General features: G+C 49.1%; 2 protein-coding genes across 2 annotated transcripts; both read left to right on the plus strand.

Annotated features, from left to right (window-relative positions):
* The first annotated feature begins 1215 nt into the window (after window positions 1-1215).
* CD4 (CD4 molecule) lies at window positions 1216-14241 on the plus strand. Its single transcript, XM_082751587.1, has 11 exons — window positions 1216-1445; window positions 8030-8108; window positions 8327-8458; window positions 10145-10306; window positions 10392-10535; window positions 10775-11050; window positions 11396-11755; window positions 11871-12113; window positions 12204-12322; window positions 12563-12630; window positions 13706-14241. The coding sequence occupies exons 3-11, from the start codon at window positions 8398-8400 to the stop codon at window positions 13719-13721; spliced, it is 1449 nt and encodes a 482-aa protein (XP_082607713.1). The 5' UTR covers window positions 1216-1445; window positions 8030-8108; window positions 8327-8397; the 3' UTR covers window positions 13722-14241.
* A 3801-nt stretch (window positions 14242-18042) lies between these two features.
* Window positions 18043-23627, plus strand: GPR162 (G protein-coupled receptor 162). The gene is made up of 5 exons (XM_082764587.1): window positions 18043-18168; window positions 19124-20806; window positions 21638-21827; window positions 22416-22567; window positions 22740-23627. Exons 2-5 carry the CDS (start codon window positions 19970-19972, stop codon window positions 23265-23267), a joined length of 1707 nt encoding a protein of 568 aa, XP_082620713.1. The 5' UTR covers window positions 18043-18168; window positions 19124-19969; the 3' UTR covers window positions 23268-23627.
* The last annotated feature ends 23 nt before the right edge of the window (window positions 23628-23650 follow it).

The following is a 23650-nucleotide window of genomic DNA, read 5'->3' on the forward strand; positions in this document are numbered from 1 at the left end:
AGGTGCCACAGTCACAGCCTGGCTTTGCTGAGCTCCATTTTCCCCAGGACAGCCTTGCTCTGGCAGGTAGGCCCAGAAGGGACACATCTGGGTGTCTGAGAGCATTTGGGAGATACTGAAGTGATGTGGCAGGGTCTCGCAGGAAAGCCATGTCTCCAAATGAGGCTCTCAGATGCTCTGGGCACTGCCCAGGCTGTCACCCACCCCATCCCAGCCTGTCCCATAGTTTCGATCCAGCCTCTGGGAAGTTTCTGCCTCTTGCAGGTGGGCTTTTTCCTGAGATGGGCCAACTTTGTATTTCTCCAAAGATACGATGAATGGACCAGCTGTTGCACTTGAGGCCTGATCGGTGGTGTTCCCTTTACACCTGGTGTTACTTTGAGAACCTCAGCACTGCCCCTGCTCCTCCAGAGCCTTGGTTCTGCCTCTCAACCCCATCCTCTAGACAAAGGGGCAAGTGACGGCTTGGAGGAGAAGAGTGGGTGGCACAGAGATGAAATCTCAGCTGTGTCTGGGGCTCAGTGGGTTTCCGTCGTCTTGGCTGAGGCTGGGATTCAGAGAGATAGACACCAAATGTGGGTGGGAAACCACAAAAGCCCCCCTCCTCCACCCTACAGGGAAGGGAAACAGCTGAGATTCAGTAGTGGTATAGATTACCTAAGACAACAAAGATAAAGAAATAAAAACTCACCCCAAATCTCAGCTGTACTCCAGACGGATGACCCACACACACCCTCAAGGGGTCCCCCTTATCTCTGCCCTAACCAACCCTGGCCATTTCTAAACTGCTAGGCCTGGTGGCCAAGCCCCAGCTGGGCTGGTGGCATGGCTTTGTTATCTTTCTGAGCATCCCCTGGGGATGTGGGCCCCTGGACCACTCCTCAGACATGGTTCCTCTTAGCAGCAATGCAAGTGACAGGCCTGGAAACAGGGGTCAGCTTTCTTTCATAGGTCATTAGAGGCCTGGGTGAGGTCTGGATCCACTCAGCTAACATGTTAATCTGCAAGCTTTCTATGACAATAGAGCCGGACAGGTTTCTAACTGCTCACTTTTCAGTCTCAGCCCTGTCATGGCCTCTCACCAGTTGCCCTATGACCAATAGGCTCTCTCTGTTTTACACACTCATTCTCCCCAGGCATCGCAGTACATAGCCTTCCGTTATGGTCTGCATTATCTGCTCACACCCAGCAGCGAGATCACATGCGTTTGGAAAGTCACCATCCACCTAGAGAAGCTCACAGATGCCAGCAGAACCGGGGCTGGCGATGAGACCTTGCTGATGCTCTGGCTGAAGAGGAGGAGACAAAGGCCAACATCTGCTGAGCAGCTTGCTGAACATCAGCTTCACTCTTCTCTTCTTTCAGTTGTAGCTGCGTCAGATCACTTACGGCAGGTGACAACCAGAAGGAGACAGAAACACGCAGGCAGAGAGGGAGAAAAAGAGGTAAGGAAACTTTCTTTCTTTCTTTTTTTCTCTGAAAAGAGAGGTTGATCTGTTTTCGTTTTTTTTTATGTTGTAACAAACTTTACTATTTCACACGAGTTGCTGTTTCGGCCAGGACGAGGAAGGGATAGGTCTTGCCCCACTTAAAGTTCTGATGCAAAATCTTCTTGAACCTTTGGCTTGATAATGCTTCTGTCTGTGCAATTCTTCAAGGCCTTTTATTTTTAACTAAGAAGTGTTTTTCTGCCTGGATTTTTCCATGAAGGAGGGGGATAAAAAAAAAAAAAAAGGAGCTACGAAGAGATCAACATGCTTTGTAGACTGGGTATCTCAGAGATCTCTTACACACATGTATAGGGACAGTTCTGGGAAATGCCCTACAGAAGGGCTCATCACTGATGACCACATTGACCACATATCCCCAAGGGTTGGAAATGCACCAGGGAGCAGCCTTCCACCACCAGCTGCCACTTGCTATCACCTTCTCCATATGCCCTTCAGGAAGGTGAACTTTATTCTAAAACAAACAAACAAACAAACAAACAAACAAAAAAAAAAACCTGAAAAATAAAAGGATGCCAATATCTAGCTTACTAGGGAAGCCTGTTTAAATGTGTACGTACCAAGACGATGGAGGTCTGTTCTGATAATCTCATCTGCCTGGCTCACTGCGTAACACAGACTGCAGATGCAGCCTAATCCACTAGCTCAGGGCTGGGTGAGCAGTATCTCATGAAGAAAGAGGAGTCCTTTCAATTTAAGGACACCAGAAAAGCTTTATCCCTTCATGGGCTGCCGCACTGTTAAAAACCGGAGTTTCATTTCTGGGTAAATTTTTCATCTTTCGGATGGTGAATTCTGCTCAAGCTTTGTCAGCCACCCCAAAATATTCTGCTACTTGGTACATTGAAGTTGAGCTCAGGTTATTGCTTAATGTTCTCCACTATAAAATAAGCAGTCCTTTTAAGTCGTTACCCTCAATTCAGCTCACAAACTTTTTCCTTATCCTCCCCAGCGTTTCACAAACATGGCTGCCCAAACTGCCTGCGATGCAGCAGCACTTTTCTCACCTAAACAGGGCAAAATCACCATCCCGTTCCCACTCGCTGTTCTTAGACATGCCCTTTCTGCCACAGCCTCACACGGGGACTGTGTATTAATGGGGGAACCACGTCTCCTAGCCACCCCATGTATAAGGTGGCACATTTTTGCTCTGAAGGGGCTGGTATACGCAGCCTTGCTGCGCTGCTGTTATCAGTTTGTATATAGACCCTTTTCCAGTCCAGGCTGCACATCGAGTAGCCTGCCTGTAAGATTTCCATGTTGCTATTTCGGCAGCTGCATCAGTGCTACCTGGCCACATGCTGTGTGTGCACGTGGCTTGGGAGGGCAACGGAGGGCCTGCCTTTGGGGGATGTCTTTGTGCCGTTTGCTAGTAACGGCCTCCTTGAAAGTCACCCCTGGGCTTTAATTGTGAACTTGTGGACAAAAAACTGCATGCAAAGCCAAAAGGAGGAGGGCTAGAAGGAAAGAAAGGGGGCTAGGCAGAAGGGAAAAGCTCAGAAATTGCACGCTGAAATGTCTGTGATGTAGAGGGAGGTCTTGTTTTCCTTTCTTCTGGGCTGCAGATATGGAGCCATTTCTGGTGGTCTCCGTGTGGGCCCAGACACACAGCCAGAGCATGAGGACTTTGTGGCCAAATGAAATTTAGGTGGTTCCCACGTGGTGGCCTCGACACCCTGTCCCATCCTGGTGGTGGGACCTCTCCCTCGGGGGGTTTGGGAGGGGAGGCAGCTGATCCTGCTCGATCAAATTCTCCTAGGAGCAGCTATGAAAGGTCGCTGCTTGTCTGACATGGCAGTGCACTTGAGCAGAAATCAAGGCAGGGTCACAGCTGGTCTCATCTGTGCTGTGTGACAGCTGGGCTGGTTCATGCTCCAGGGCTTAGTGGGACCACGAATCCCATGAAATGACCTCCAATTCTGTTGTCTCTTTGCTTTCACTGGCTGTTTTTGTAGCATTTGGTCTGTTACCCTCTCTGCTGCTCACACATGCCTTAATGTTAATGAGCATTTTCAAGGGAACCACTGATTAGCAAAAGAGCCAGATCAGCTTTGCTTTAGATGTTCAAACTGAGAAGAAGTGACACGCTCCCTACTGAGCAGCTGCACCCCACAGCCCCAAATTCACACCCAACTGAGGCACGGTCGTGAGAGGCAGCTGCATCCCTCAGCCCTTGTCTGGCAGCAGCCCCAGGGGAAACGGGTTGCAGCAGCCGGGGCTGAGGTGTGGGAGCCTGGGTGCAGGCCCCTGCCCTGCTGTGGAGCTGCTGCTGCTGCTGCAAGATCAAAAGCACAGCCACAAGCAAGAGCGAGGGGAGAAAACAAGGAAACCACAAGGCTTGAAAGCAGCTCACAAACGTACCGAGGAAGAGACGGCCTACTCTGCAGGAGGAGTGGTTTCTGTTTTTTTTTCCTTTCTTTCTTTCTTTCTTTCTTTCTTTCTTTCTTTCTTTCTTTCTTTCTTTCTTTCTTTCTTTCTTTCTTTCTTTCTTTCTTTCTTTCTTTCTTTCTTTCTTTCTTTCTTTCTTTCTTTCTTTCTTTCTTTCTTTCTTTCTTTTTTTCTTTCTTTTTTTTTTTTTCTTTAATTTCAGTTTCCTACAGTGTCATGCTGGTGTCAGCCTGGGGACAGCTCTCTGCAGCCACCACCCCGTGAGGCCCTCTGGAGCAGATGTTCTTCAGGCCAGGCTTGGTCCAGCAGGCATCACTCCCTCACTGAATCCACTTGCTTCCACAGCTCTCTTTTTCCCCATCCCCTGGGGAGGCAGGGATCATTAAAAGAAGTCAAGAAGGAAATTAAAGCAGTTTAGTAAGAGGGGGAAGTTAAAATGAAATGGAAATCAATGTTCACTTGGGAGGGAGCCCTGCTCCTCCTTTCCTAGACGTGCTAATAAATCAGGTGTGTGCAGGCTGTTTCTGGCACAGAGTCTGACTAGCATGAGATGGTTTGGGCTATTAAACTCACTTAACCTCCAAAACGAACTGGCTGCGTGCCAGCTGCCTAATGGGAGTGGTGCTGGCCCATCTCAACACTTAAATGGGTCCTGGGATTTGCTTGGGAGGGATAGAGCTGTCCTGGACCAAAAATGCATCAGGAAATGTTCTAGTGATTTAACAGGGCTGGTGGGTACGTTCCAGGGCCTGGAGACGTTCCCTGACACCACTTAATTTATGACTGCCACCAGGAGATACAGCTGGGCTGCCTGTAAGGAGGCTGCAGGTCTGCTACGGGCATCAGCTAATGAGACCTGCTTGCTAAGTTGGCATAGCGGGTGTACTCGCTGAGATCTGCGAACCCCTGAGTGCCACTGCCCACACTCAGACATGGAGGGATACAGAAGGAGGTGGAAAGACAGAAAAAAAAAAAAGAGAAGTGGTGTGAATGAGAAGCCGAAGTAAACAGGGAGAGAGAAGGCATATTAAAGAAACGCTAGCTGGAGGCAACCCATTTTCCCCACTGACTCATCACATGTAGGTGGTCATCACCGTGTTGTAGATACCTGCCACAGATGAGATTAGTGTGAATGGAAAAGGAATGGATATATATATATATATGTGAAATCATCAGAAGAAACAGCAGAACGATGTATGAAAGGTGCCTCAACCTGCATCTACTGAGCTGCGCAAGGTCAGCAGTTCAGTGGTACCATGGCACGTGCTTCGGTTGTGGGGTTTTGTTCAGCAACCAGAGAGAAAGAAGGTGAAGAACAAACTGAAGCCATAAGATGACAGGAAAATGGAGATTCCCATACAACATAATATTATGATAATTTATGATACAACATAAAATGATGGCATGTGACTCAGCAATTTTGCTATTTTTTACCTGATCACCTCCAGGCTTTATATAAAGATTAATGCCTCAAAATATTTGAAACCCAGCACTGAGGCATGTTTTCCTCTGTAGATATCACTGCAGGGTGGGTTCTTGCTTCTCCTACTGGTGCCTCCCTGAGTCCAGGGTCAGGGACGTTGCCAGGAAGCTTCCCAACCTGGTTCACCCCTCTGACTATTATCCTCTTTTGATAGTCCAGGCTGGCAGTGGCGACGTTGAAAAGAGAAGCCTGAAGGCTATCAAACAGGACTTTAGGGGGCTGGGACGGTTAGTGGAGGGAGTGGGCGTACAGGTGGTGTTTTCGTCCATCCCTACGGTGGCAGGGAGGGGTACAGAGAGGACGTGGAAAGCCCACCTGATAAACACATGGCTCAGAGGCTGGTGCAAACACAGAATTTTTTTTTTTTTTGACCATGGGGTGCTTTACTCGGCACCCGGCCTGATGGCCGCAGATGGGTCCCTATCTCTAAGGGGAAAACAGATCCTAGGCCAGGAGCTGGCGGGGCTCATTGAGAGGGCTTTAAACTAGGTAAGAAGGGGGACGGGGCTGAAACAAGGCTTGTTAGAGCTGTGCCAGGGGGAACAATGGCAAGGCTGGGAGAGAAGGCAATGGCCCAACTGAAGTGCATCTACACTAATGCATGCAGCATGGGTAACAAACAGGAGGAGCTGGAAGCCATCGTGCAGCAGGCAGGCTATGACTTGGTTGCCATCACGGAGACGTGGTGGGACCACTCTCACAACTGGAGTGCTGCAATGACTGGCTATAGGCTCTTCAGAAGTGACAGGCAGCACAGAAGGGGTGGTGGTGTGGCTCTCTATATTAGAGAATCTTTTGATGTCGTGGAACTTGAGGCTGGGAATGACAAGGTTGAGTCCCTTTGGGTTAGGATCAGTGGGAAGGCCAACAAGGCTAGCGTCCTGGTCGGGGTCTGTTATAGACCACCGAACCAGGATGAGGAGACAGATGAGGAGTTCAACAGGCAGCTGACAAAAGTTGTGAAATCGTCAGCGCTTGTTCTCGTGGCAGACTTCAACTTCCCAGACATATCCTGGAAGCACAACACAGCCCAGAGAAAGCAGTCTAGGAGGTTTCTGGAGAGCGTGGAAGATAGCTTCCTGACGCAGCTGGTTAGTGAGCCTACCAGGGGCAGTGCCCCGCTAGACCTTCTCTTCACAAACAGAGAAGGACTGGTGGAGGATGTGGTGGTTGGAAGCTGTCTTGGGCAGAGTGACCACGAAATGGTGGAGTTCTCTGTTCTTGGCGAGGCCAGGAAGGGGACCAGTAAAACCGCTGGGCTGGTCCGGAGGGCTGACTTTGTGCTGCTGAGGACACTGGTTGGTAGAGTCCCTTGGGAGGCGATTCTGAAGGGCAGAGGAGTCCAGGAAGTCTGGGTGCTCTTCAAGAAGGAAATCTTAATGGCGCAGGAGCGGTCTGTCCCCACGTGCCCAAAGACGAGCCGGCGTGGAAGAAGGTGATGTGACTATTTGCAGCAAGGACTAGGTTTCCTCTATGGTCTCAGGATGATATAGCTCACGCAAATATTCCCCGGGGATGGATTTTTTTTTTTTTATGTTTATTTTATTTTACTTTGTACAAGGGAAGCTGCAAATTTTCTCTGTCTGTGCCTTTGCCCTCTATTTCTCTTCTGATGGTGTACATGGCTGCTGTCTTACTCTTGCACCTGTATTTTTTGTGTTCATCCATGTAGCTGTCAGATTGCCAGTCACCTGATCTCTGTGTAAACATTACATTGATGTTTTCATCTTCTCTTTGATAGTTTGATGTGTTCTGGTCATTCAAATTAATTTCAATATTAAATTATCCTCTACTGAAATATATTATACTTAATATTGCACATAGTACACATAAATGTAGTATTAAAAAATTATCGTTTTCTTTTCGTTCTTTCTTTCTTTCTGTCTTTCTGTCTTTTCAGCACACTTTCTTCTTCCTCTCTTCTTCTAAGGAGGGGGAGTGAGAAAATGGTTGTGGTGGAGTTTAGCTGCCCAGCAAGGTAAAACCACCACACTGCTACCAGCTATAGCTGAGTGACCTTCCCATCAGCTGTTCTGCTGAGTTCTGTGAAAACTGCTGTGATTTATTTTTTTTTTCATTATGGGTCTAGATCTCTCCTCATGTCCCCACTACATACCAGTCCTGCTTCTGGTATCTGAATTTCTCCTTTGGTAGCAGCCAGAGTGTTCTCCCATACTCCATTAAAACAGGATCTGGTTTGTTCAGGTCGCTCCCCACTGTGTGTCCTCTGAGCTTTGTCAGCTTCTGTCCAGCCCTTCATTTGAGGACACAAAGTTTTCATGTTTTGGATGCTGTAGCTCACGTAATTTGCTCATCTATATTTGTTGGATTTTCCCCAGTCTTTGTTTAAAATGTGCTTCCTTTTAATGTCAGCATACGGGTTCTGTTTTAGTATTAAGCCTCTCTTGCTTTAGATGGAGCCTGTGCTTCCTGTGCAACCCCCTGGTGCTCTCTGAGTTGCCCAGTTCCTGATTTACACTACTTCTGTACACCACTTTCTCCGTTACACTCTGCAACTCTTGCACTCTATCTGGTCCTGTCTGAGGGACCATGGATGCCAGGGACAAGTTGTTCCAGGATTTTCCACTTAAGGTTTTGTTACCGTCGATGCAATTTCTTCTTCCTGACCTCATTCCTTCCTTTGCCTCAGACCTCTTGTTGAATAGACCTGAGAATTCAAGCACGTCTTTCCAAGAACATCAGACTGGGTGGCTATCAAGATTTTTAAGGTAAGAAATAAGTAGACAAAAACAATTAAAAAACATACAAATAAGAGCCTAAAGATGGCGTTAATCATACAGCCATAAAATCACACACAAAGAGATAGATGGAAGGAGACCTCTGCATGTCTCCAGCCCAACCTCCTGCTTACATTTGGACTGACTCTAAAACTATATCACAAGGCCTGAAAATTAACCACTATTAACAGAGCATTTGGGTCTTCCAGGATAGCATTCCTTGGTACCAACAGCATCTCCAGCCCTTTGGCTTGCAGCAGGGAGCAGCATTCCCTCGAGGATGGAGCTGTGTGGTACAGCAGCGAGCAGCATGCGCGTTGTCTTCGTGCTTCTGCAGCTGGGTAAGTCCCCATCTGCTCTGGGAAAACACCCTGCTGATGCTTACAGACTTCCCACAGGCCTCACAGCATTTGGGGTGTTTTTAGGCTCCTCACAATTTGTCATCATAGGCAGGGAGGGGTGGTAGCAACCCAACATGTAGTTGGGACAACGTTGACATAAAAGACAAGACCACCAGCTGGGGAAGATGTTGTGCCATTCAAGGTTCACAGAAGCTGTATAAATGTGAAGAAATGTTTGATAAGGAATTTGTCCTCTGGGCAGAGCCATTTCCTGAGCCAAAAACAGCCCAGGTCCCACATGCTGAGCACAGGGTGCAAAACACTGCCTGGGCAAAAACTTGTGCATTTCTGATCATAGATTTGATGTTACCAGCTTGCTCAGTTTGACTGCTAATGTTACTGCAATTGGTGAACTTTTTAGTGCTCTTTTCCCCGTAATGGAAGGTGACTGAACAAGGCCAAATCTGCATTTCTAAAATACTCAGCTTTGATTCTTCTGGTAGCAGTGAAAAGTCTGAAACTCTTTTATGCACCCTAAAGCCAAAAGTATGGCAAAAGACATCAAGATACTCGTATTAATAAAGTTTATAATTTCTCCATTTTAGACCAACTAATCATTTTCCATTACCCAATGTGTGGTTACTGAAACAACTGCTATTGGCAATGCTGCAAACTATCCACGTTCTTGGGGGAACGTGTAACTTGTGGAAACCACTCACTTAAACTCATGTAAACTTTTCCTTTTACACTTTTGGGTGCTCCAGCACTAGAACAACTGAGAGACTTGCAGCCCCATGCAGGCGAGGCAGTTCTGAGAGCTCACCAGCAGTCGGGCAGGAGACCACAACCCCCTCATTTCCAGTCATAACTCTGGCAACCCCATCTCCTTCTGGCAGTCTCCTGCCAAATTTTCTTTCCAGTGAAGGAAAGGAATTGGTTCTTCCACAAAATCATTCCTAACATTTCTTCAGCCTTAGGCATCTTACTTCTTTTACTCTCACATGTCCCTCAACCCTAGAACAGGAACCTGATGTTAGACAAATCATTTTCTCTTCCTTCCTTCCTTCCTTCCTTCCTTCCTTCCTTCCTTCCTTCCTTCCTTCCTTCCTTCCTTCCTTCCTTCCTTCCTTCCTTCCTTCCTTCCTTCCTTTCTCTCTCTCTCTCTCTCTCTTTTTTCCTTCCTTTCATTTTCCTGGGCTTCCAATCTTACTCCATGTAAAAACTGGAAGAAGGGGTGACCAACTTTTCCAGCACTGCCTCATCTTGACTAGGGAATGAAGGAGAGGTGGTACATGCAGCCCTGCTTTCGCTGCCAGCATGACAACTTAATCTTGTCCAGAGGGAAACAGTTGTTTCAGTAAAACTGTTGATGTCTCAGAATTGTGAGTGTTGGTGAATCTACCATAACCACTGGCGTTTTCCCTGTTTCTAACATATGTAAAACAGAATAGCAATTAGTCAGATAAAAACCTTGAAGTGGAGCGGAGGGAAGCTATGGAGCTGAAAAGGAAAGGGGTTGGTTGATGAGATAAAGAAAGGAAAAAGTCAGAAACTGAGGGTAATCTTCTCAGTAGCTGGAAAAGGGAGGAGAGAAATCTGCATCTTCCTGGAGCAATGGGAAGTATTCACTGAACCATCCTTCAGAAAGCTAATGTATGCTAATTTCTAGGGCATATTGGCTTTCAGGTCTGACCCACATTATGGCTCATCAACAACTGATTGGGGTTGAGGGAAAGGAGGTGATCCTGAACTGTAAAAAGCATGACAAAGATGTGACCTGGAAGTACAAGAATGATGCAGGATCTTCTACTACTATTATAAAGCTTTCAGCAAGGAAGGTATTTAAAGGTAAGTCTTCCAATTCAAGACCCATTCTCCCCAGTACGTGGCTAAGAAATCTCTTCCCTTCTAAACAAGCTTATTTTTCCAAAAGGCAGAGCTCCAATGTCAGATCGATCTGAAATAAACCAGAATAGCAAGTATCTGAAGGTGTCAAACTTGAGGATCTCTGATGCTGGCACCTACATCTGTGAATATGGCTCCGACAGTGACAGCATCTCACTGCATGTCGTTAAATGTGAGTGACTGCAGGGACGGTATCCGCAAGGAGGTGAGGGGGGAGGAGACCACAAAGCCCTGAGAAACATCTCTGCTGGCATTCTTTATCCAGATGCACGTCTTCAGGTCTGGGCTATCAGAGCTCACTTCCCCTCCATTGCCAGGTCACGAAGTCTCAGTGCTCTCTTTGCTGTGACGCCTGTCCTTCACCTGCATGAGGAGGAGTTGATTCACTGCCTGGGCCTTTTCTCTTTACAGTGACCATCTCTTCAAACGGGCACTTCCTGCCAGGTGATGACCTCGAGCTGACTTTAATGCACAACTCACACAATTCTCAGCCCCGTTTTAGCATCACACTGTTTAACAGTCACAATAGCATAGTGACACCCGACGTCGTGCAAAATGAGGTCCCTCAAAAATACGTCCTGAAGGTAAATCAACTGCAGCCTACGGACAGCGGGACCTGGATATGTAACATGCGCTCAGACTCTCCATCGATTAGTGAGAACATCTCCTTTAACGTGAAAGTACTAGGTATGTGACAACAAAAATGTAACCTACATGCAGGCTCTGGAAATGGTGTTCCTTCCAGTTCCTGCGCCAAGACATCATTTTCCAGCTCTGTCCTACATTTCCTTCCATTTCCCTCTCCAGGCTTGGCCTAAAAGGTCTTCCTCTGCTTGGGATCTGTTCTCAGCTTTGGCTCTTTAAACCTATTCTCAGACACTAACTGCTTACCCTCCCTGAGATATCCTGTGGCTTTCCTCTGAGTCCTCTTTCAGCTGAGCACAGGGTGCATCTCTCCAGGCCAAGGGTGCGAATGGGGAAGGACAGCTGTGTCTTTCCTTGCCTCTGTATTCCTGTCTCTTCTGCATTCAGGATTTGAGAAGACACTCTTGGAAAGAATGTATGCAGCTGTTGACAGCACCGTGACCTTGTCATGGCATCTGAACTTCCAGAAGATCGGGTGGAAAGAATTTTTCACAGGACAACTGAATTGGAAACAGGGAAATGCAATCACTCATGAGCTACTTGATTTCAACGCCACAGCAGATGGAGAGCTGCGTGAAACTAAAAAACGTAGCCAGCCTTTGCTTGAGATACCTGAAATGAAACGTGACAGCGCTGTAAAAGTGAAAATCCTCAAAATCCAGCTGAGGCACTCTGGGGAGTACACGTGCCAGCTGCTGTACAACAGAAGATACATACAAAGCAAGACAGAGCTGGTGGTGATGCAAGGTGAGAGAAACAGAAGTGGATTAGGAGATGAGGAGATGAAGAAACCTGGAAGCCGCAAGAGTATGCATGGACCAATCTTCCCATCCTCTCACTCACCATTTTCTTATCTTTCCAGTGTCTGCTAACCCTCCTGGGCCACTCCCTAAAGGGGCTGAGATGACACTGCTCTGCCAGGTGTCCAGTCCCATCCCACCTAATGTCCACTTGCTCTGGGAACGTGTTAATGGGACTAAGATGGACAGCAAGAAGTCAAAACAGAGTGAAACAAAGGTGGAGGTGAAGGTCACTGCTGCAGGGATGTGGAACTGTCACCTGATGGAAGACAATAACATGAAACTCAGCCTTAATTACACCGTGGGTATGGAAATGAGCATCGTATCCCCACCTCCACCCAAAAGCCTTAAAGTTCTCTTTCTATCTGTCTCTGATGACTTTTCTCCCTCCACAGAAGAAGCTCCCGCTTGGATGAGCTATACAGTAATTGGAGTGATTATTGGAGCTGGTGTGTTGATGTTTGTCCTTGCATGCCTGGGCATAATGGCTGGGATGAGCTGGCAGCGGAGAAGGGTGAGTGCCCTGGTTCCTGTGAAGGATAAAGAAAGAAAAATCTCCCCAGACCATAGGAGGAATCTGATTTTCTCCCTGGAGATAGGGCAGAATAGATAAAGGGTCAATCCTTACACTGAAAGAGAATGGTTAGAGATGGGCAGTCTGCAGATAGTGGCAATGTCAGAAAGTACCTTTTCAGTGGAAAATAATTTAAGCATGAAAACATCCAATCGTTATTTATCCCTTCTCTCCTGGCAGCAACGGGCAAAAAGGATGGCACGAGCAAGACAGTACTTGCTGGAAAAGAAGACGTGTCAATGTCAGCAGTAAGTGAGGGCACCTGGAATGGGCGGACTGGTTTCAAGAGAGGGGAGACGGGAAGTCAAGTGGGGAGCAATGGAGCATAAGCTTGCTTGGTGCCTACACTACAGCTGCATTTCAGTACTCTCAGCTCTTTCTCATGTTATGTGTATGAGTTATGAGCTACATTTAATGAATTTCCTGTTATATCCCAAACCCATGGTGGTATTGTGCTGGCAAGCTTTTGAGCAGAAGTTTCACTTGAATGAGTTTGATGTTGAGACATGTTGGCCAAACCCAAGCAGGAGCTCTAGAATCCCAGTAAATCTGGGACCTGGATATCAAGGTTGTAAAGATCAAGGTGAAAGACACACAACCAACCACATGGACAAAACAAAACAAACCAAAACAAACAAACAAACAAACAAAAAGAAAAACAGAAAAAAAAAAAAAAAAGAAAAAAAACTAATTTAAAAATCCATTATGCCCATAATATGGCTCCAGTTGTGCTATCACAGTGCTGAACTGCAATCTGTGAAAATCACCAATAATCTCCTGGGAACAAGGAAAGAGAAGTTCACAGAACACTGTGAGCCATTCCCTCTCCCTAATACACTGGGTGATACGAAATACATCACCATGTCCTAGCCCTTTTCACGGGGGCAAGGACTTCTCAGCAGAGGTTTGCCCTTTTCAGGTCTTTAAACTTGTGTGATATCAGGTCTCAGAAGCAGCTGTGGAGAAACATTGGCAGCTACCTTACCACTGCAAGTGGAGAACTAAGGACAGTATAAATAATTGCATGAACCAGTTCAAGAGGTGGAAACACACAGACCTTGACTTCTGCTCGACTTTAACTGGTGACAGTGGATAACTGTGATAGTTTCACCTATGTTTTTTTTCCCCGTCACTGAGAATTCAGTGAGAATGAATAACTGGCAAATACTACTTCATAGTTAGGATGTGCATGTGATGAAAAGCTGGTTACCATAACATGTGGAAGAATTCACCTCTCTACACTGGGCAAAGGCATGGGGGCTGGCTGGCTTCAGGGTATCACCTCTGCGACATTGGTACTAATGCAATGCCTTTCTCTTGCAGCCGGATGAATAAGTAGTACCGCAGGCTGACGAAGTCTCTGACTGTCCCTAACCACCTGCCAGCCCATAGTGCTCTGTGAATCCACCTCCCCTTCTCTTATTTTGATACCATTCCTTATGCCTTCATTATTCTCCCCATATAATGCCATGGGGGGAAGTCGTCTGATGAGGAGCCAATGCACAAGACAAGAAACCCTTAAGGGTTACGACTGAGCTCTGCAAGGAGGGACACTGAATAGAAGGGTATATATATATAGATATGCTTGTATTTTGCTCATGAACTTAATTTGTCCATCTTGTGGAATTGATTTTATATGCTTCTTTTATCCACCTGAGTTACAATAAATTACTTTGGGATTGTGGTGTTGTTTTTTGTTTGTTTGTTTGTTTTTCAATCTGGACTAATTTTTTATTTTTATTTTTTTCCTGAGGGACAGTCTTCTGGCTTAAACCTGCATTTCTCCCTTTGGTCTAGGAAGTAAGTTTGGGGAAAGGGGTGACAAAGAATTTTGTGGAACAAAGGATATTTGGACTGCGTAAGCCAGCAGATGCTTTTGGGAAAGCCCTCCCTGAAATGTCTCTCTGTTGTCTCAAAGAAATGAGAAGAGGGACTGGAAAGCCCAGGAAATTGACAATGGAAGCAGAAGAAAGAAAAATGCTGTTAAAATAGGTAGACAGAAGTCTTGTCTTTGTATAAGGTAATTCTCCTTTCTGCTAGAGATGGGTCATAGAGGCCTTAAGGTCCTACAGCTGTCACTGACTGTACTCCAGGTTTGCTAATTTGCTCCAGGCTTGCTGGACAGAGGCAGAAAGAGACACAGTGCTGTCCCCACACACAACCCTCTGCGGGATTGCTGGTGCTAGAGGGGGTTTCTCTGTCACCATCATGTCAGCAGGGCACAGTTGAAAAAAGCACAGGTGGCTACAACGGCAGAGCCACCACCTGTGAGCTGGGGGAAGTCTACCAGTCACCCTCCCTGTCTGAAAGCTGCCACAGCCACTGCTGCCCCTGCAGAGGGGACACAGCTGTGGCAGCAGGTGTGGGCCAGCCCCTGAGCAGCCACCACCAGTGCCCTGCTGGCTCCTCCACCACCGTCTTCACACGACACGGTGCGAGGAAGGCACACCGATGTCTTTTTCCTTCCCATAGTCTGTGCTTGTGCACACAAAACTACACTGATTTTAGAAAAGAATAGTTCAGTTGGAAGGGACCTACAAAGGTCATCGAGTCCAACTGCTTGACCACGTCAGGGCTAAAGAAAAGCTGAAGCATCTTGTTAAGGGCATTATCCAAATGCCTCCTGAACGCTGACAGGCGTGGGGCCACCACCTCACCAGGAAGCCTGTTACGGTGTCCAGTTTTGGAAAAACCCCAGTCCACACCCTGCACACGCTCATCTTGCTCTTGTCCTGTCCCTGAACTGCCAGCTTGCCTCGGGTGCCAGCTGATGCCCATCAGTCTGCTCAGCAAGACAGGATGGGGGTTTAAGGAGAGGTCGGCTCTCAGAGCTGTAAGAAGGGAAATGAGCACAGTGTCAGGGGTGCTCAGTGTAACGATTATGCCAAAGTGCTTGGAATATTCCCCTCAGCCAAACCAACAACCTCTGTTGTCCAGACCCTTTTTCTTCTCTAACTGTCTCCCCTGCCTCCCCAATTTATTATGCCTCCCCCTTGACTGCAGTGTGAGGCCCCACTGCCTCGTGCTCCCTGCAGCAAAGCGCTCCCATCCCTCAGCATTCAGAGCCAAATGGCCCCATGTGTTTCTTTCCGTGTCCCCAAGGTCTAGAAGGGAGGACGCTGTGTGCTTAACCCTCTCCTCATTTCACTTTATCTCACTGCTGAAATCCCAACCTATTTTTGAACTTTTTTTTTTTTTTAAGTGATTTCTTGATGTTCAGATAACTCAGACATACTTAGACAAGCTAGGAGAATTGGTAGTAAAATTAATATTGTAATTCTGTGTTACAAATACGAAGCAAAGAAATCATTTTGGCTCCCTCCTGACATTATAGGTTCCCAGATTAACAGGTCAGGAACTTCTAGTTATTCTCTCCGTGTAGTGTTTGGGGATTTTAAAAAGTAGCACAATTACATTCTAAAATGACATCTTTACATCCCTTACGGACAGGAACTCACTGCCTCAGGCCAAAAGCACAGAAGGGATGAAAAAGAGGTCAGTAAAATAGAGAAGACAAGAACATAGAAAGCATGACATCAGGCAGGTTGGGCGTAGGGGAAACAGGAGGATATATACACCTCTGCCAAAGAGCATGTGGCTTTATAACCACCACATGTCTGACAAGCCTATGCTGGTACTTCCTTTTCTCAAGGAAAATATCAAGTACAAATATTTATGAATGGCAGGAAAAAATCTTTTAGAATGTGCCCACCTGAGGAAAAGCATCCAGCTGAAAACAAGCATTCACAAGTTTGAATCTTTTTTTTTTCTTTTTTTTTTTTTAATATGGCAAGCCCTTAATATTTCTGTGTTGCTCATGACCAGCATTAGACAATGTCTTCTGTCTCCCGAGCTGAGCTGTTAGCACTTGCCCATTTTGCAGATGAATTAACCGAGAAATCTCGCTAAATCTTTTCATACAGCGCTAGAAATAGAACCTAAGGTTTGGATATGATAAATCTACATTGCAGTTGCTGTCTTTTCTGGTCAAATATGCTAATGTATCTGCTTGGCTGGCTTACTGTTAGCCATTAACCACACCCTGCTCAATGAGCCAGAAAGGATGCCAGGAAACCTGCTAGCAAGCATACCCGTATCGCCTCACAAGTGGCTGTGTAAACCTTAGAGTTTGCTTTGGGGCTCTGCGCCTGGATTTAACTGAATACATGATCTGTAAGAAACATGGGAAGCTTCCCATGGTCACTAGCAAAGACACAAGGAAGAGCTGCAGACCATCAAAGCCCTGCCATTAGAAGTGGATTTGGTTATTCCATTAATGCTTCTGTTAATGCTTTTGCTTTTATGATGTTGGTGCTTGTCTCTTGTTAAAGAGATCTGTTCCTTTAGGCATAAAAGGCAACCACTGTGTACAGCATTTTCCTTGCTTTTCAGAGCTGCTGTCCGGAAAGAACTGATCTATATGCAGTGAACTTTTCCAGAAAACAATTTTACAATTTGGCATGGTAACAGCAGTGTTTCTTTGGGCCTGGACGCATTAGGATATTCTGGTAGGGTACCGAGCCTTTGGACAGCAGATCACTGGTTGGAGTCCATCCTGACTTTGTAGGCATTAGAAATCACTCCAATCTCTGTAAGTCCTTCTAGGAGATGAGTCCGGGGGGATTCACTTCTAGCATTTCTATCTTTTATTCAGAGGTGGTCAAAGCACCAAATAAAACCTATTTTCATCACAACTTGTGTATTTACACAGATTAAACCATAGAGAAATCCATTCAGATGAGATGGACAAATGGACTAGCATCTGCTTCGGAGTATGACAGCCCTAGGCTAAATGCATTCCTTACCAGAGGGTTCATACCACTTCACAGTAAATCTTCAATTTTGTGTTTCCATGCAAGCTAAGAACCCAGGCACATTTTTCAATCACCAGAAGCCCCCTTGAGAAAGCAGGACCTGTCCCCATCCAGCTTTGCTCACATCTCTCTGGGCAGGTGTAGCCCAAGCCATGAAAAGGGCTACAGGATGCTATCACCTGCAGGGAGCTGAGGCAGGAAGGCAGCGCAGAAAGTGCCAGGAGCTTGGCTTGCAGTTCCCCTGAGATAACAAGAGGATTTATTCACCCACATAGGCGGGCTTACAATTCACACTACGGAGACTCAACTTCTGAATCACGACGGTAACGTGGAAGCTATCACATTAAATAATTCATACAAATGACATTATTGGAGCTGCGCGAGTGTTTACATTTAGGGATATAGACCTTCTCCCTTCAAGGCATAAACCTGCTGCAAATGATAGGAGTTGAGAAGTGATTGAAGAGGTCGGAATGATCGTGGCTGTCCCTTCCTACACGTCTCTGGCTCCTGGTAGACCAGCTGCCGAGATGAACAACCACGGGGCTGTTCCACCGGGCTGCTCCTGCATGCCAAGGAGCAGTCACAGCAGCTAACGCAGGTCGTAGGGAGAGCACCTCTGGAACTGCCTCTCCACTGAGAGCTGGGCCTGAGCTGTCTTGCCCAAGGGTCTCTTCTCCTGCTGATGAGATTCTCTGGTACCCAAGGCTCTTGGGATGGATGCAGCCAACACTGACAGCGGTGCGTGCAATCTGACAGGGTGATCGCGCTGGGCAGGCCCTGAATCCGCTCCCTCCCTCCTTCCCTTCCCTCTTGCCGCTGCCTGCCCGCCCCCCCGGCTGCTCGGCCCCCGCCGTCGCCCCGCCCGGCGGGCGGATGGCCGGAGCCAGGGGCCGGGGCTGCTGCTTGCGGCGGCCGCTGCGGCGGTCGGGGGCGGCGGAGCTGGGCGTCGCCATGGCAGCTCCGGCAGAGGTAGGATGGGGCCCCCACCGCCACCGCGATCGGCCCCCGGCCTCGCCTCCACCGGGATGGGCCGGGCTGGGCTGGGCTGGGCTGGGCTGGGCTGGGCTCGGCCGCCCCCGGCACCCCGCGAGGTGCGGGGCAGCGCCGAGCATCGCACGCCCTGCTCCGGGGGCGCTGCGGCTGGGGAGGGCGGCGGGAGGGGGGCGGGCTGCGAGGAAATGCGGCCCCCCGGGGTTAGCGGGGAGGCCTAGCTGCAAACGTGTGACGGTGTCGTGGGGGGGGGATAGGGCTGAGAGGAGCGGGGACAGCTCCGACAAGCCACCATGGGGTGCTCTGCTGCAAGCGGGGGAAAGCCGCAGGTGGTTAGCGAGAAATCAGGGAGAGCCAAAAAGATGGGGAGGGGAGGGTGGGAGATGGGAGCAGCTCGCACGGCCTCGGGGTCTCAGGGGGACTGAGTTTGGGTCAGTTCGGGGTGAGGCCGCCGTCCCCGCAGGGCACAAGTGCGAGGTGTGTTGTGCTGCAGGGCCGCGGGGTTTCGGTGCGGTGCTGGGGTCGGGTGGGATGGGCAGGTTGGAGTCCGGAGTGCTGACAGTGAGAAGCAGGGGTGCAAAGGGTGGCATGGCAGTGGGAGCTGCACATCGGGAGCAGGGGGTGTTGGCACGGGTGTTTGGGAATGGCAGGGAGCAATGCAGATGAGGGCATTGGTTTAAAAGACGGCATTATTAATATGCTGGGTGGGGAGCCTGAGACTGGAACAGCAGGGAGAACAGGGTGTCTGAGGAGCTCGGGAAGGGCCAGAGGTATGCAGGTACCGGCACAAATCTGGGTCTTCTGTTCCCTGAAAGACACAGGAAGAGCTCTGCAAAGCCTAAGTCATGACAATGTGTTTGTGTGGGCAAGGAGAGAGATCTAGGAAGATGGTACGATCTTAAATTACTTTTTTTTTCTTTTCTCTCTTCTACAGTGAACCTCCTGCCCTGAATCTCCAAGGGAACCTTTGTAAAGGATCTTCCCCTCCCCGCCATCTCCTTATTGTTTGCTAGCTCTGCCCTGCGCTGTGCAGGGAAGCTTGAAAGAGCAGGCTGAGCCCTGGAGGACAGCAAAAAGGACAATGCAGTGAGGGTGCTGCGGGGTCTGGGCTAGGAAACTCCCTGAATCTTCTTCCTCACCCTTCACTCTCCGTCGATGGCTCTCTGACACTCTTGCCAGCACCTCTACCTAGCCACGAGTGTGGCATTTGGTCAGACAGAGGTTACACACTGTGTATACACCACCCTTACCTTTTCTGTGGGACCTTCATCTTCTCTGAAACTCTTTGCTAGTTCCTCGTTCACTAGGGCACTGGGCAACAGGCACCCACTGCTGTCAAACTGTCCGAAGTGCCAGCAGAAGGTGTCCGGGCAGCACGTGAAGTAAGGGGAGCTTTTTCTTTGGGGGAAGAGTAGAGAAAGGTAATGAAATAGATGGAGAGGAAAAGCAAAAGTGAGCATGAGAGACTGAGGGAAGAAGCACCGACAAGTGTTCATGAGAAGGAACGAAGGTGGCAGAAAGAAAGAGAACGGAAAAAACAGGTGAAAGAGTTAGAGCGAGTGAAAGAAATATAAGCAAGCAAAAGGGAAGGAGGGCACCGAAAGTGAGACAGAGCTGAAGGCTGTTACGCCTCGCAGCTGGTGACAATGCCTTGAGGAACCCCCCAGCGTGCGTGCAGCGCAGATGAGGAGGGACGTGGTTCCCCCCGTGCAGAGTCCCTTTGGCCCTCTTACAGTAACCCCGTGGCAGGGACAGGGCACAGCCTAGCAGGGGCGGCAGCATGGGGGACTCTGAATCAGAGTCCACCTTGCACAACAACTCACTGTGGTGGCTGGCATGCGGGATGCTAGCCTTGTTGGCCAACTCTTGGATTATCCTCAGCATCACAGCCAAACAGCAGAAACACAAGCCCCTGGAGCTGCTGCTCTGCTTCCTTGCTGGGACTCACATCCTTATGGCAGCGGTACCCCTCACCACCTACGCTGTGGTGCAGCTGCGGCGCGAGTCCTCCGACTATGACTGGAACGAGAGCATCTGCAAGGTCTTTGTCTCCACCTACTACACCCTGGCCCTGGCCACCTGCTTCACGGTGGCCTCCCTCTCCTACCACCGCATGTGGATGGTGAGGTGGCCAGTCAACTACCGGCTGAGCAATGCCAAGAAGCAGGCTCTGCACGCCGTCATGGGCATCTGGATGGTGTCGTTCATCCTCTCCACCCTGCCCTCCATTGGCTGGCACAACAACGGCGAGCGGTACTATGCCCGCGGCTGCCAGTTCATTGTCAGCAAGATCGGGCTGGGCTTTGGCGTCTGCTTTAGCCTCCTGCTCCTCGGAGGAATCGTCATGGGCTTGGTGTGCGTGGGGATCACCTTCTACCAGACCCTGTGGGCGCACAGAAGGCTCCAGCAGTGCCGCCATCAGAGGGCAGAGGAAGCATCGTCCTGCTCATCAGCACACAACACTTTCAACGTGCCAGCCATTGTGGTGGAGGACGTGCGGGGCAAAAGGAGGTCCTCGCTGGACGGCTCTGAGTCAGCCAAGACCTCCCTGCAGATGACCAACCTCATCAGCGCCATCGTCTTCCTGTACGACACGCTCACCGGGGTGCCGATCTTGGTAAGCAGCGAGCTCTCCCTGCCCCTTTGCAAAGCATGCAGCTAAACTAGATTTCTGTCTGTCTCAGGTTTTAGAGAAGAAGCTCTGCCTCCCGTCCACCAGCCACACAGCTGCCACATCTGAATCTTGTGTTACTCTGAGGGGGGATTTTAAAAAAGGTTGAGGTAGTTCTCTCGCCCTTCCACAGGAACATTTTCCTAAGACAGGTCCGACCCTGGGAAATACACACCACAGCCGAAAGCACTGTGGAAGTTTTAAGTGGCCAAGAAGAGACTGGAGAGGAGATTATTCTGCAAATGTACAGGAATGCACAGGGGCATCTACCCTTGTAAAAAGGATGAGGTTTCTGTCTCTCCAGTTTGCTTCTGGAGAACAGATACACCAGCTTTAACAGCTGTTGTAGAGAGTTGTCTTTTTTCCTTCTGCTAGTGTGTTTGTAGTCAGCATTCAGGTTTTGACTGGCTGGTCGATTCTCTGCAAAACTGGAGAGCTGAGGAAGTTCTTAAAATGAACTATTAAGAGAACAGAGGCTTTAATCATATATTTTTTTTTCCAGTCTCTGTGTCTTTTCTTTGTACCTATTTAGCTTCAGCTCATAATGAGCACAGGGAAGAAGGGATGGTAACACCAAGTCTCATATTAGAGAGATCACAGTGCACAATACGCTCCAGCAAACCATGAACAATTTTTCAAAGGGGCATGGGGTATTAACTTGATGAACCCTTTACTGACAGATGATATTCTACTACAGAAGTGACTCTTGTTATCCTTCTCCTTTGATCCCCATTTCTGTCTCCTTTATTGGCCTTGTCTCTCTCTCCTACCGCCAAGGTTGTGAGCTTTTTTAGCCTGCGCTATGACACGGCCCCCACCTGGATGGTCCTCGCCGTGCTCTGGTGCTCCATGGTGCAGACCCTGCTGCTCCCCTCCTTCATCTGGTCCTGCGAGCGCTACCGAGCGGATCTCCGCACCGTGTGGGAGCAGTGCGTGGCTATCATGTCTGAGGAGGACGGAGATGACGGTAAGCCCCTCACCGCCCTACAGTCACCTTTTCTTCACTAACCCCTTTCCCAAAATACTACAGTGGCCTGCCTTGGGAAAGGGACATAATGGCACTGGGAGAGATGTTGTGGGCGGCTGTATGGGATTCCTGTTAGAGTTTGGATTCAGTAAGCAGGTATTATTTAAAAAATTATTTTGAAAATTTATTCTGGAGCAGGCTCTGCCGTTCGCTTGCTGCCTTAGGACTCACTAGCATCCCAGCAAAATCAATGCAACAACCTACAGATTAGATAAAAGAGTAGAGACAATGTGTAGCTGTCAAACCACATTGAAAGAGACACACCCCCAGGCCTCAGCCCAACTTGCTGATACAAAGGTCCAAGTTCTGGCAGGGAGAGACTGCAAAGTGAGACAGAAGAAACAAGGTGGTCTTTGTATCCTTTAGCCCTGCTGGCAGCAGAAAGAAAAGGTCCTTGTTCAGCGATGAGTCTCGATGGCTGCAAGTAGTGCAGCAGAAGTCAGACAAGCGTTAGGATGGCATCAAGGTGTCCTGATAATGCTCATCTTCTGTCTGAGAAGTGTTGCCTGTCATTCTCTTTGCCAACAGATGGCGTGTGTGACGATTATGGTGATGGCAGGATCTGCAAAGTGAGATTTGATGCCAATGGTGCTGCAGCTGTGAAGCGGGACTCTCGGGATATCAAACTGCTACCCATGCACCACATGTTGTTGCCCCAGGACAAGGTGCATTATCTGCAGGTGAGCTGTCGGCTGTCGGGGCAGCCCCACGACCCACCTCCTTCCCTGTCGGTCTCCCGTATGTTTGTGTTCTGTGGACTCTCCTCTCTCGGAAGGCCTCAGATACTCCCCTTCCGTTCTGCCTCTTCTCCAAGTCTTCCATCAATCACCTGCCTCCTTCTCCATTTCCCAGGTCCCTATCTCCCGGAGAATGTCACATGATGAGACTAACATCTTCTCCACCCACCGCTCCACTCCATCCTTCCTACACAAGTGGTCTTCATCTGACGACATCCGCATTTCCACCCCCCGCAAGCCTGGAGTCCCCAGCTTCTTGCCTCCTCAGCTGCATGACTACCAGCACCGCCGGCGGCCCCCGGAAGACGAGCTGACAACCCTACGGCAGTTTTTGGAGGGGGGGCTGGTGCCGCGGGTGTCCAGCTCCAGCGCCTGCTTCTTCCGAGATGAGATCACCACCTTCATCGACGAGACGCCGCAGCCCACCCCAGCCTGCAGCCCACGGCACTCCCGTCTCCCGCTGGCATCGCGCCGCGAGCGCCGCCTCTCCCTCGGCAGCAGGGAGGAGGAGAGCGCCGACCGGCCGCGGCGCTGCTCGCTGGCCGGCAACGAGGCCTGGCATCGGCAGGACGGGGAGCAGGCGCCACGGGAAAGGACGCCTGAGGCCTGCGAGGCACAGACCTTCCAGGAGCCCAAACTCTGAGAGACAGCATCGGAAACGTGCAGTGCCATCACGATTTTTAAATGAAACTCCAGACGTCCCCCTAGTCCCGGGACCCCGAGTACTAATTCGCATTCTCATCTTTCTCGCCAGCAGGCAGGAAACGTGGCACCCCGTGGTGGTGGTGGGGTAAAAGAAGTGTGACAGACCTGCAGAACGGAGCTCTACAGACACGGACGCGGACCTGTGCCTGATCGCAGGTTACAGAGGCACCCGCCGCCGCCACAGCCACTTGGCACCCTTGCCGGTCCCGTCCCCTTGTGAACTCCACCCTCACATTCGCTCTGCCCTGAGAGACGAGGCAGGCACGGAATGGTATTAAAATTCTATATTTGGAGTGTCGATCGTGTCTGTTTTTAAAATAA

This window comes from Aythya marila (genome assembly GCF_965140915.1).
Source record: "Aythya marila genome assembly, chromosome: 1".
NCBI classification, from domain to species: domain Eukaryota; kingdom Metazoa; phylum Chordata; class Aves; order Anseriformes; family Anatidae; genus Aythya; species Aythya marila.